Below are 13,023 nucleotides of genomic sequence, written 5' to 3'. Positions count from 1 at the left end.
TATTGTTTATGTTTTGGAATATCAGGGGAAGGAAATCGATTAAAACCAATTGAAAAACAAAAAAAAGTCAGAATGTGTCCTGAGTGTGATTTAAATAAAATAAATAAGTATAATTATGCACTGATTTAATTTTTCGGTTCGCCTTATGTCTGTTATTTAGTTATTGTTATGGATAAAGATACCAGTTATTGACTTAATTCGTTCACTAGAGTAAATCTGCTTTTTATGCTATAAAAAGATATAAATTAATATATTAAATATCTTGTGAATACACATAAATATAAATGTATACAATCTGTTTTTACAGTAAAAAATTATGGGCCCATGTGCATACGTAAAGAATAAATTGCACTCTCCCTATTATTTCAAAATATAAAATATATTACAACTTTGCAGGCAACTGTTTATACATACAAAATAAAACTGAGATATCTATCTAGAACTTGTGGCTAATATGTTCATTAGCGATATATTTGTTGTGTCTGATCAAAAGTCCTTCAGTTGCTTTCGTCCCCCTGTGCCTTTATTTTGAAATTCCTGCACAGTCCCTGTTTTACAGTTTCCACGCTGCATCTGCTTTTCATTTAAATGTCTAAAACATTTCAGCAATAAAATTGTCAAAACGTATCAAAATTTCTTTGCATCGTTTTCCTGGTGAAATATAACCGGGCGCGTTAGACGTAGATAATTTCATTCAATGGCGATGAGGAATTGAATGAAATGAGCAAACCCAACGGTGTGTTGCGTACAGACTGACTCTGAATGATGCAGAGAATATACTACAATAGACAGAATTTATTACATCCAAGCTACAAAACCTTCAGAAGTGCAAATCAAAGAAAGAGCCTGACATCGAGTGCAGAATTCGTCCTGATTGGGTCTTATTAGCTGTAGCTGTTGGTGCATCAGGTGGTGGGGGCCATTCTGCAGCGCACCTGTCAAGCCGGCCTTCATGGTTGGTGCTAGCTTCTCCGGGCAGAGGTGCAGGAGTGTCTGCGGACAATGAATCCAGCTTTCTTTTAGCCAGAGACTGCAAAGGGGTTTTATTGAGCGATTTCCATGACTTGAAGAAGACGCAGCCTGAAAGCCTGCGTGCTGCCCGAGCCTCGTACGTGTTGGAGAGGACAGCCGGTCGTAACAGACGACGTGCCTCCCAGCTCTTTGCGGAATACCTGCCCGGTGCCAGATCGAAGGCCAACGTCCGGCCCTGCAGATTCAGATTTGGGTGGCACACTGACTTGTGAATATCTGTGCTACTTTTAGTCGCGGGATGCCTCTCTCATGTTTCCCCTGCGTTTGCCAGATGTCGATCTGGGTTCCGATCCGCCTCGTGCCAAAGAGCCTTGTGCATGAGCTATTCCATCAGTTCCTCTTCCTCGCTATATCCAAGCAATAAAGCTCCTTTTACACATTTCCTCGAAGGTGTTCCCTCATCTTATTTTGTATCGGCCCTTTTCCAGCCCTCAAGCCCCTCTTCCAGGCTTTGATGCCCACGCTCTTCGACGCAGGTGGACAGACACAGGCATGAGTAACAGTGGGACCAAAGAGCCATCTCCCCAAACAAGCGCCGCCCAGTCTCCTCCTGAACCTCAGCGCAGAGGCAGGGGACGGCCGCGGAAGCAGCAGCAGGTGGGAACCAGCCGCTCAGAGGAGGACAGCTTTGTGTGAGGGGGTTCCTCCTGGAACACCGAGTGGCTTCCACGTGTCCTCTCTCTCTCCACAGGAGCCGGTCGGACCACCGACTCCAAAGCGGCCTAGAGGACGACCGAAAGGCAGCAAGAACAAAGGCCCCAGAACTGCACCGAAGGTTGAGCCCCATCACTGTAACACTGAGTATTGAATGAACTTTGAACTAGGACCTGAGATGACCTGAGATGTGTTCTCTAGCAATCAGATAACTGAAGTAATCAGATTTCACGCATTCACATGCACTTCAGGAATACGGTAATTTGTTTTTACACTTGTGCAGTTGAATTAATCTGATTAACGGGCATGCATGTACAAAGATATCTGAGTTTAGAGGAGACTCTGCATCCAGTCCGGTAATCCTAACCGCTCTTATCTGATAATGCACATCAGATTATGTTGTTTACATGATCTGATGACTCCAGAAATCCTGTTACAGTCATGTTGTCATGGTAAACAGGCTGATTAATACGAAGCAAATGTTACTTTTTAGTGAATCCTGAGTTTAACGTGCCCTTTGTTTCCCCACAAACAGGCAATATTTGCACTGCATCTCAGTCTTTATGGGACATAATATATTTATATTTATATATATTTAATCTGAAACAGGTTCAATTAAATAGAGATATCATCTGAAGCCCAGGGATGACACACAGCACTATCAGCTACCTTCTTTCCTGTCTTCAATGGTTTCATTGCAATTTATACACATCGTGTGGAGGTTTTCTACTTTACTTTCTTGTCTTCTACAATAAGTTTGAAAATGATTTTTTTTAAATCTAAACACATATATAATATTCATAAATCCACACAGAGCCCATCAGGTGTGTCTGAAGGTGGTGTAGCACCAACAGTCAATCATCCATTCGCTCATTCACTCACACTACTGTTAAATATGAGTTTAAGGGACATTTACAGTAAAATGAACCTGTGAATGGGAAAAAATGTTTTCCAGACTTTGAGTTTTTTTAGTCGATTGTTACTTAAAGAGAAGCGAGAAACCAGCAGCCAGTGATGCAAAACTGGAGATTATGGGAAGTTACGTCTGAAACTTTTCTGACATGGACCAGCTAAACCAACGTGATTTTACAATACATCCGTTTGAGGCTAGCAAGGAAGACACGACTCGGAGGGAATTTATCGTTTTCATCGACAAATTTGGCCTGATCTGAGAGCAGAGATCACAATCAGTGGTTACACCTCGGCTCTGCATCAGGAAGTAAAAGTTAGACGCTGGCGTGTGAAGCGAAAAGTGAACGGAGGCAATCTGAGACGCAGACGTGTGAGGGGAAAACAATCCGTCCACATTTCCAGCACAAAAACAAGAGGTGGCGGTTTTCAGAGGGAGGCGGGTCGGAGGGAACGGACGCAGTCTTCAGAGAGGGCTCTGTGTCAGCGGGTCAGAGACCGACCCGCCGCTCGGGTTCCGAACCTTCCAGCAGTGGAGACACTTTATGTTCTGTCCAGAGTCCAAACCTGACTGTTATCTGAGCGTGTGACACACTGGGAAGCACAAAGGCCGGCATCTGGAATACACCCGGCCAAACTGTTGGAATTTGAACTACTTCCACTCACACACAACTTAATAGGGAGTGTTTTTTTTAAAAGTAAATAAAAATACTGCACTTCAAACCGACCTGTTTTACCTCTTTGCTCAATTAAGGTGATGCTACTTAAGGAATTCTGGGTAATGAGGAGGATTCATTTATTGTTACTGGAATTCTTCACACGACTCCTTTGAATTTGCTCAACTTTAAAGAAAATACTTCTCAAATGACCAAGTAGCCTTTGTGGAAAACCGTGACGGGACATAATAATCAAACTCTCTGGTCTTTTGCAGAAAGTAGAACCTGTTGGGGAGAGGCGACCACGGGGGCGACCACGCAAATGGGTACGGGGCGCGTCCGAGGACTGTACAGTCTCACAATTATGATTCCTTTTTATTTGTTTTATTCCCTTTGTTTTTACAGCCCCAGAAAATAGTTCAAGAAAAGACTGAAGAACAGCAGGTGAGGAACATTGAGGAGCACTGTCAGATGTTTGGACCAGCGGTCCCTCCGTCAGTGCTGCTGTGTCGAGCTCAGAGTCCTCAGAAGTATCTAGAATTGGATTTTGTTCCTCGGTTCCACCGTTTGGGAACGTTGAGCAAACTTGGGACATGCTCCTTCTCACAACAAGTGAAAATTGAGAGTGTGAAGCGATGGAGCTGATCGGGCTCTATTTAACCCGTGTTGCCGCTACACTGTGGAGACACGAGGACACTCTGGACAAATCCAGAAAGACAATGAGGAATGTGTCCACTCAGAGCAGCAAACACTTGGAATTCCGATTCCAGGATTTTATTTAGTGATGTCGAGTGAGTGATGGATCGTTCTTAGAGAAGCTGAACTAAATAATGGTCGTAATAACTTTGATAGCGTTCAGCCCTGGTCCGTATTCAGCAGCGTTCTTTAAAGACCGAACCCATGTGAAACCTCGGAGCCACGTATCCCAATGCACTTTTCCCGCCAACCAGTTGGCGTTCCCTCGCTCAGAAGCCCGACGTCCTGACCGCGTTACAGCGAAACCTTCCAATCGGTTCAACAGAAATCTCGCTCTGCGTCTCAGTTTTTTACCTTCTGAGTAATCGCCGTTTGCCATTTTGACATATATGATTCAAACGTGAGCCCGTTTAACCGTCCTCTTTCGGGTCAGCGCTCAGGTTCTGTGCCACGTGAAGGTCTGTTGCTGAGGCGACGCGGGCCCTCCGCGACGCGTCCCCGCGTTTGTCGCCACCGTTTTAGTGCGGATTTCCTCTTTTTGTCACAAGAGCGAAGCGGAATCCTTTAAAACTGTGATTTAAATAGCAAAACCGCCAGCTGGCAGGTTTGCCTCCCGTTGCGTTAACTGCCTCGACGAGGTTACGGCGAGTTCTTAGAAAACGAGCAGCGCCAAATTCCACCGATACACCTCCATACATCCTCTGTGGCATCCACTCTTTTTTAAGCACCTCGGCAGAGTTTCTGAGAAACTGTTTTTCTTCTTCAGCCCCGTCGCAGATCTTTCAAATGACAACATTGCGCAACGGTTGTCACCAAAAGCGCGCTGGCGTCCCGCTGGGCCGGCACTGCGAAGTCAGAGATCTTCAAGAACCGAAACCGTTGAGACAGACTCCCTCCTCACTCGCACGCACACGAAGGGGAAGAATGAGTCAATATCGAGAGGGGAAACCTGATCTAACTGCTCTCTTCCCCTGTCTTCTTGGTTTCCTGGCATAACCGTCGTCTTCCTCACATTTCGAGGGCTGACACCTGGACCTCAGTTCCTCGCGCGCAATCTTTCAATAAAACTCTAGCTAGTTCTGGATTTCCCACGATGGCGCTCTGTTTCCGTGCCCATTTCGAGACGTTCCGGCCCGCGCGAATCTGGTGACAAGCGTGGAGCCGACTGACGCCTGTCTTCTCCCGCTCTTCCAGGGCTCTTTAGAGGCCGAGGAGGGTCCGTCTACATCTCAGGTTCCGGCACAGGAGGAAGGAGATTAGCTAGGATGCATCTACCTACCTCAAGGTTTGGCCTCAGTCAAAGAAAGATTCACTCCGACTTTTTTCTGTCATGAGGATTCAGGAGCGCGCGCGCACACACACACACACACATGCTCCAATCAAAAAATCATACAACACAGATCCGATATTGACCCCAATATTGTTCTGCGGGTGAGATTTTAGAGAACATTGCCATTACGTCGAAGAATTTGAATTTTCGCTGGATTTTTTTTGAGGGAATATTTCCAGAAACATGCTTATTTGATTATCTGCTGAGAGGCGATACCACTCTCAAGTCAAGCTGAACTGTGAGCCGCTCGCTCGGCTTAGCTTAGCATAAAGACTGAATCTAGCGAGTCTGACTAAAGTCGCGGTTGTACGATATACAGACACACACACACGAACCAAAGTTTATTTTACCGGTTGAAGGCGAGTGCTGGTTGTTATTTCGTCCTTGGACGGCGTGAAGCTAATGTCCTTTAGTATTTATGCTAAGCTAACTACGTATTACTTGTTACATCACGATTGTGTTACTCCAGATGAAAAAAGGCGGAAAGAATATTTCTTAAAATTTTGGGGGGACATTCCTTCTTTCCCGGACCTCTGCTCTAAAAACTCGTGCACACTTGAAGGGGCTAAAAAGAAAAAAGGGGCGAGGGGGCTCAAAAAACAAAAAAAAGGAACCAAACAGTTTATTAAAACTTGTTTCCACATCAAGTGTCATGAATCCTCGAATGCAGTGGGAGCGAGGCAGTGCCATTTATTTTTTTTACTTGTTGACAAACAAACTTGGTGCTCTGAAGTCATTTTTACACACAAAAAAAGATGCGAACGACTTTACTCCAAAATGGAATGTCCATTTTGGGAGGGGTGAAATGTCTTATGTGAAAACCTCAGTGAACTATATATCTTTTTTATTTTTTTCCTTCCAACCAGCAGCTGCAACATACACCCAAACAGGTTAGAATGGACGTCTCATTCTGGACAAAAGTCGTTCGCCTCAGTCAGCTGCAGCATTGACGTGTCATCTTTCCACACTCAGGATTTTTGCTCTCACAATGCTTTTACAAACCTCAGGTACAGACGTATTCAGGAACATGTTGTCATTCTACTCAGTAATAATTGTGCTGTGTTTGTTGTGCATTTCTGACCTGTATTTGACATTACCAGTATGCCTTGACAAGAAGACCTCATTTAAACCTCAGTTGCCCTCAGTGTCTCTCATTCTACCTCAGTAACACACAAGGCAGACGATCACCAGCGACGTTGCTCTCCGCTCCCTCGAACACATGCATCACTCAAACGCGTGCACACGTGCGCAGATGTCCAACACGGACAGGCGCAGGCCGGTGTTTCCTGGCCCACGCACCAACACACAGAGGCTTAAAGTACACTCCAGCTGATGATTGTTGCTATCAGTGTACAGATAAAAGCATCAGTGCATCATTTCTTTTCTTTTCTTTTTTCTTTTCCAAATAAAAATCTTAGGCCTGTTTGTTCAAAGCTGATGCGAGAACCCTTTCGTTCTCCTGGGAAATAAAGTGCAGCCAATAGTTTACAACAACTTGATGAAATACTTGCTTTTTAGGGTGTAGTTCCTTATGAAATACTTGTCCTTTTTTTTTTTGGTTTTGGGATTGTTTTTGGGGTCGCTTACTCTTTCTTATTTACTACTATTGTGTCTTTATTTTCCTGACTCTTACACTGTAATTTGTATGTGTGACACCTTGTACATCATGTGACTCTGAAAAGAAGGGCAGCAAATACCCGCGCAGTGCTGAAATACATGACGGTAATCCACCTCAAGAGGAGACCGGATCCCCGTGTGCTCTTACCTGCCCCCTTGCGATGTAGAGACGCTAAAATGCTGCGAGCGAACCCGCTTTCCGACATAAAGCAGCAGCTGGACGGTGAGGGAACACATCTGGAGCGGCCGCTGTACGCTCACCTCCCTCCTGCGTTAGAAGTTGTACCACAGTGACGTAACTGAAAGCCTCAGCCTCATCTTCATGATGCTATAAGAGAAGCAAAAGAGATGTTTTGAAGCGTCGCCAGGCAGCGACACGAGAAATTGTTTGCAAGGCAACCACATCTCTTTAGGTGGTTACCTAGCGACCTCAAATTTAGTCATCTATGGAACAAACCGTACTGATTAATATTTTTCTGCCCTAATTTAAAGTTTTATTCAACACGTTGAACAATGAAACCTCAATGGCAGCGTGTGAAGTGCTCAGGTTTGTTCCTTAACCCGATTTGATTGATTTGAAACAATACAGGAATGCACCAAATCTGCATGTGGGGCTGCAGTCTCTTCTCCCTAAAGCCATGAAAGGAGCCCTTAAGATGCCCAAACTGAAACTGAAATGGTGAGATGCCAGCACATCTGTATCAACAGACCCTTTATTCTCTACTCAGAGCAACACTGTGAACTGAAATAGCAGCTAGTTGACAAAACAGCAGGTTACTGATCTCCCTGCGTGTCCCCTCACTCAGAAAAGGGCCTTTTGTTCAGCTCTGTCACAGCGATGAACCTACTTTTATTTAACCAGGGTTGAAGATACAGGTTTCCTCTTCAGGAGCGCTAGTCCAATTAAAAGACTCTTTAACTCCCACTTTTGAGCGCTTAGTGAGTCACAACTCACTTAGTGAGTCACAACTCACTAAACATGTATGTCATGCTAATATATGTCTATATTTTTCTATAAATTACGAAGAAGGAAAAAAAAGCTAAAATCAACTGAAAAAATGTGTTTTTATGCATGCTCAAATTATTTTTGATACTTATTAACATTGACATTTTTGCCATCATACCTGATTTAACTGCCCTGCCCCGTCTTTTCTGGCTAAAACACCGACTGACTCACCAGTGAGATTGTATTTTACTACCTGTATGTATTTCAGCATTGTTGACAAATTGCTGCCTGGGGGGGAGGGGCTTAACTCATTTATAGCCAGGTATAATTTCTCCTCAAACTGTATTGACTTTACTTTTGTTGTTTTTTTGCCCTCTGGACTACCTCTGAAAACGAACTCGCCCGGGTCGTCTGAGGAAGGTTTTGGTCGGTTGCGTTTCCAACGTTTTCCATCAGACCCGCGGGCGCCGTGGACATTGAAACCTTGAAAACAAAACTGTCGCACCAGTACTGTTGTAGTCCGCTCATCTCATCTCTCTCCACTCGCGTCACCGTGGTGAACAGAAGTCAGCCCGAAGGGTGCCTGTTAATTTAACTACCGCTGAGTCTGTGATTTAACTGATAGTTAGAGTTACATGCAGTACTTGATCCATTTTTTTCATCTTTTGAACCGCTGAAGTGTAACGTGAGAAATCATCTTTTATGCTTTTTAACACCATTCTGTAGTTATGTTGTTGACGTGTCCTTATCCACTTCATTAATACAACTCACAAACCTGTGATATATATTTTGATATGATTCTTTACCTTGTGATTTGTGTTTTTCTGCTTCTTTATCGCTTATCAATAAAATATCACACCTGTTGCCCCTCTCCTGGCTCAGGTTTGTACAGCAAAGCCCACAGATTTTGGGGGGATTTAAATAGTTTTAATATGTACACACGTGGGAGAAAGGGCGGTGCGCTCGGGGACAGCAACACGTCTGACACACCGAACCACAAAATATCAAACATGGAAGTCGATACTGACGCCCAAAAGCTTGCTGATGAGCTCAAAGTGATTGGAGGAAAGTGCATCACACTCCGCTTGTTGTCTCAAAGAAATCAGTGTAAGGACAGAATTCATCCAGCAAACACCCAGTTCCAGTTCCTTTTGTCTTCCTTCCTGAGCAACAGTCTTTAAGTCAGCGACGGCCAGGAGGGATCCGTCAGGCGTTGAGAGCTTTGGCTACGTCTGTGAAGACCAGGCGGCTGGGCCTCTGCGTGGTTCCCTGTGAGGTGGTCAGGGTCTGCGGACGACATGGAGCCGTTAGCAACAGAGACGAGGACACAGCAGGAGACGTTAGCTGATGAGATGTGGTCTTCATTTAAAGAATCACTGGAATAGCCAAGACCGCGTCAGTAGATCCAAACAGGAAGTGCCCTGTCCTGGTGGTGAACGTGCACGGCGGTGGCCGAAATGATCGGAGCACATGACAGGTCTGAAAATATGGACATTGTTTTGGTGACTGCCGTATGTCCAGATCAATAACGAAATCGATCAAAATGGTTTTGCCTTTTTTGTCAGTGCTGATCCTGGAATCCCTGCTGGATTTTAGCCTCTTTGTCCTTTTTCTGAACGAATGTGTCGTCGCGGTGAAGGTTTTGTTACTTTATTCATAGGAAAGTGATGCATTTTTATATGATTGGTGTAAAAATGCCACGTAGAGTGGGCTCTGTTTCAACATGTGGATGAGTACTGGATGCAAATATTTCTGCATACTTTGTGCCCCTATGGGCCCTGAAAGACGATGAGTTATTAAGGGAATAGAAAAGGGAAAAGCATGAATGTTGGTTTAGGCTTTCTGCTAAATGTTGAAATACAGGGTGGTTAAGATGATGAATACGCTGATTGTGTGAGGATTGTTGAGGAGAAAAGGTGGTGCAAGAACAGGTGATACTTTACCAGCTTTGTATTTTACATCACGCCACTGTCAAAACTTAATGGAAGAAAATAAAAGTGAATAAGTACAGTTAAAAAAAAATAACAATAGTATATTACTAAAGATAAGAGCCAAAGCTCCTCACCAAATTTTGAACATATAAAACGCTGTCCTTTTGGTCCGAATGAGACAGAAAACCAGCTGACTCTGTTGTGACTCTCACCTTATTGTTGGGGCCGGTGAGACTTCCGTCGCGTCCGTGATCCAGTAGTTCCTGTTCCAGCAGGTCATCTTGTTCTTCAGCAGGATCAAAGTTGTACATGGGCATCAGCTGGTGCCTCAGCTTCTCCAGCCTGTGGGAGTCAGGGGAAAAGGGCCGCTCAGCAATCCTCTCGTGCCCCAAGCTTCAGGATATAAAGACTTTCGGGACTCACCGTTTCCGTTTTCGGATATACAGCATCTTGGGGGGGGGGGGGGGACACAGAGGTTAATACAAGTGAGGTCATTTAAAGCAATTCTGGCTCATGTTGTGGTTCAGAGATGGTTTTTATGTGATTTGGCTATCGGATGACGGCACAAAGCTGGTGTAAAGATACACAAACACGGCTCACTTTCACATAATACAACTGTTAATCATTAATATGGGATGTTGAGTTCTAAACACTTCCTCACAATGGCCACAGCTAAGCCGATGACAGTGATGATGCCAAAGGGGATGAGCACCATCCCCATCCCAGAGCCCTCCAGCACAGGCTCTGGGAACGCCGTGGCGTTGATGCTGGTCTCGTTAGCCGTCACGGCAACAGTTGTTAACGTCGTTCTGTAGGTGCTGTTGTCCCTGGCACCCGAACCGGTCGGGAGGAAGGGGACGGCGGTGCTGACAGCCGACGGCGAGAGGGTGCTCGCCGCCATTGCAGCCGTGGTCGCAGCCATGATGGGGCACCGGTGGTTCTAATGGAAGGAAGCGCTCTCGCTGGGAATGGACGTTGCTGTGCCTCTCAGTGCGGAGTGAGACTCATGGCTGATGCAGGCGCAGTCCCTCTGGTCGGAGGAGTTTGGAAGCATTGATGGTGGCGACACTTTGGCCGGCCTGCAGAATGAGGATGGAATATATATATATGCATCAGAAAAGGTAAAGCCTGATCACATGTCTGGCGCTGGCTGGTGTGAAAGGTATAGAACCTAAAACATGGTGATGAGGAGGAGGAAGACAAAACTGTCCTCCTCGCAGCCACCAGCAGGTTTGTCCTCGGATGAACCACATTGTCAAGAGGAAGAACGGCTGGACCGTTCAAGACGTGCCGGGAGAATGACATCATTCCGTCTTAATTTCAGGACATCATATTATTGCTGTGGTACATACGGGCATAAGTGGCATCAAGAAAATGAAACGACGCGCTTCAACGGTACCATGAGATATGAGGAAATGGGATGGAGGTGTGGCGAAACGCACACCACCAGGACACACACACAGTTTCCATATATATCCCTGGCTACATGCACTACCCACCCACCCACACACAGGTCGTATCACATCCCATCAGCAGATTTACCCTGATTCTGGAGTGCTTTTCTTTTAAAAGCCACCTAAAATGCTGACGCGGGAAGGCAGTGGAGACAGACACATGACCCATTGCTCTGCCCTGGGTGCATCCTGTCTGCTGGTGTTCCTAATGAGAAACATGTGCAGCTAATGCAAACAACCAATAAAAAGCCAACGGCTGGCTGCAGCCATGCAACAATCCCGGCACTGTAACAAAGACCGAGCCTGCGACGTTGGGACGTCTTTCACCCACTCTTGGCCTCGGAGCTGTGTGTCACAGATCCAGGACATGTCAGTTGTTGTTTTGTTTTTTCCCAGTCTGCATCTGACGTGGTCTCAGCTGTCCTGAGCAAACAGCTGAGCTGCTAATCCTGCCAACGTGACCAGCCCCCGCTCCATGTGTCCTCTCAGATTAGAGATGCGTACGTACCTCAGCGTACAAAATGACTTCTCTGGTGAGCTTGCAGCAGGCCTGGGCTGGCTGGACAAGGGAAATTTTTCATTGGAAGAGGCAGCATTTTCTCCAGCAGTTGCCCCGCCTCCTCTTCCTCTTCGTCCTCCTCTTCTGCTTGCCTCGTTTAGCAGCCCAGGTATGGCTGAGGCTTGTTTGCACTGATAAAAACAGCCATTTTCCCTGAAGATGAGTCCTGCAGTGCTAGTTAGCCGTCTGGACTGCCAGGAGGAGCTCCTTTTCCCAGTAACAGATAGCACTGAGAGGGTCTGCTCCCCCTCTCTCCTCCTTTCTTGTGTTTCACACAGCAGAAGCTGCTCCAAGGATGCTGCAAAGACAGATCAGTCCCAGCAGCTCCCTCCCCCCTTGGCCCTGCAATTGGTCTGATGGCTTCGTGGTGTGAGATCCGATTGGCTGCCTCAGCTGCCTGTACGGCTTTGCAGGGGTAAGAATGAGACTTAAGGGCTCTGCACAGCACCAAACGCTGTCAGACATGTGAATGACTGCATCCGGGTGGCAGGTCTGGGGAAATTAACCCTATGATGTCTGTAAAGTGCTCCCAGAAAGCCTGTATTCACTCGGCACCATTGGGTGTTGATTTTATCTCTGAGAAGAAGTTGTAGTTATTTGTGAATTTCAACAAGATAGAGATGTGTTGAAAAGGGCAGTTTTATGAGTATGAGTCAGAGCAACGGCTGTAGGATATCCACAGCTCCCCGTCGCCATGGTCACAAACACTGAAGGGAATCAAAAGAAAAACAAACATTCATTGAGAGTGTGTGTGTGTGTGTGCGTGTGTGTGTGTGTGTGTGTGTGTGTGTGCAATGTATCCAGTAATTATGTTTTTATAATTACAATATTCCTTATTCATATTTACACAAATATTTTTTTAATACGACTAACATTTTCATCAAATTGCCATGAAATAATTTTAAATATGTTTATTGACAAGGTTGTTTCACTTAACATAAAATTCTTATCTAATTAATTTAAAAATCGGACAAAAATGCAGAATAATGATTTTATGTGCATGATTCAAATAAATCTGAAGAGGAAAGGATGCGTCTTGAGTCTTATTATCATATTAATTTCAGTATGATGATATCTTCACTATTACTCACACCTCCGTCACTACTGAAACATCTATTAAGTATTCAGCCCATCTGTTAGCACATTTCCAAGAATTTCAAGAATTAGAGTTTGATGTGTGAGGTAAGCTGTCATGGATATCCTCTCCAGATTTCTAACCGAAAGGCGGTGGGCTTTAAT

General features: G+C 45.2%; 1 protein-coding gene and 1 long non-coding RNA gene across 3 annotated transcripts; one reads left to right on the top strand and one right to left on the bottom strand.

Annotated features, from left to right (window-relative positions):
• The first annotated feature begins 1,822 nt into the window (after positions 1–1,822).
• LOC105417840 (uncharacterized) lies at positions 1,823–8,704 on the top strand. The gene is made up of 4 exons (XR_003886070.1): positions 1,823–1,944; positions 3,527–3,577; positions 3,657–3,695; positions 5,142–8,704. It is a non-coding gene; the product is annotated as an uncharacterized lncRNA (long non-coding RNA).
• Positions 8,705–8,749: 45 nt separating this feature from the next.
• c19h3orf18 (chromosome 19 C3orf18 homolog) lies at positions 8,750–12,735 on the bottom strand. 2 transcript variants are annotated; one of them, XM_029827053.1, is made up of 6 exons: positions 11,734–12,735; positions 10,433–10,850; positions 10,195–10,220; positions 9,984–10,113; positions 9,784–9,817; positions 8,750–9,127 (listed from the first exon to the last, which is right to left on the bottom strand). In XM_029827053.1, exons 2-5 carry the CDS (start codon positions 10,691–10,693, stop codon positions 9,812–9,814), a joined length of 423 nt encoding a protein of 140 aa, XP_029682913.1. In that variant the 5' UTR covers positions 10,694–10,850; positions 11,734–12,735; the 3' UTR covers positions 8,750–9,127; positions 9,784–9,811. The 2 variants fall into 2 exon arrangements, with proteins under 2 accessions (XP_029682913.1, XP_003973429.1); XM_003973380.3 differs by lacking the exon at positions 9,784–9,817 and having other exon boundaries at positions 11,734–12,470.
• Positions 12,736–13,023: the final 288 nt, after the last annotated feature.

Source organism: Takifugu rubripes, chromosome 19 (genome assembly GCF_901000725.2).
Source record: "Takifugu rubripes chromosome 19, fTakRub1.2, whole genome shotgun sequence".
In the NCBI taxonomy this organism is placed as follows: Eukaryota; Metazoa; Chordata; class Actinopteri; order Tetraodontiformes; family Tetraodontidae; genus Takifugu; species Takifugu rubripes.
This window is presented reverse-complemented; position numbering and strand designations above follow the sequence as displayed.

Coding starts and splice junctions, on each gene's coding strand:
- c19h3orf18 (XM_003973380.3), bottom strand. CDS start 10,693: ATGGCTGCGACCACGGCTGCAATGGCGGCGAGCACCCTCTCGCCGTCG. Junction 10,221..10,432: donor TCGGCTTAGCTGTGGCCATT/GTGAGGAAGTGT, acceptor CCCCCCCCCAAG/ATGCTGTATATCCGAAAACG. Junction 10,114..10,194: donor TATATCCGAAAACGGAAACG/GTGAGTCCCGAA, acceptor TGACTCCCACAG/GCTGGAGAAGCTGAGGCACC.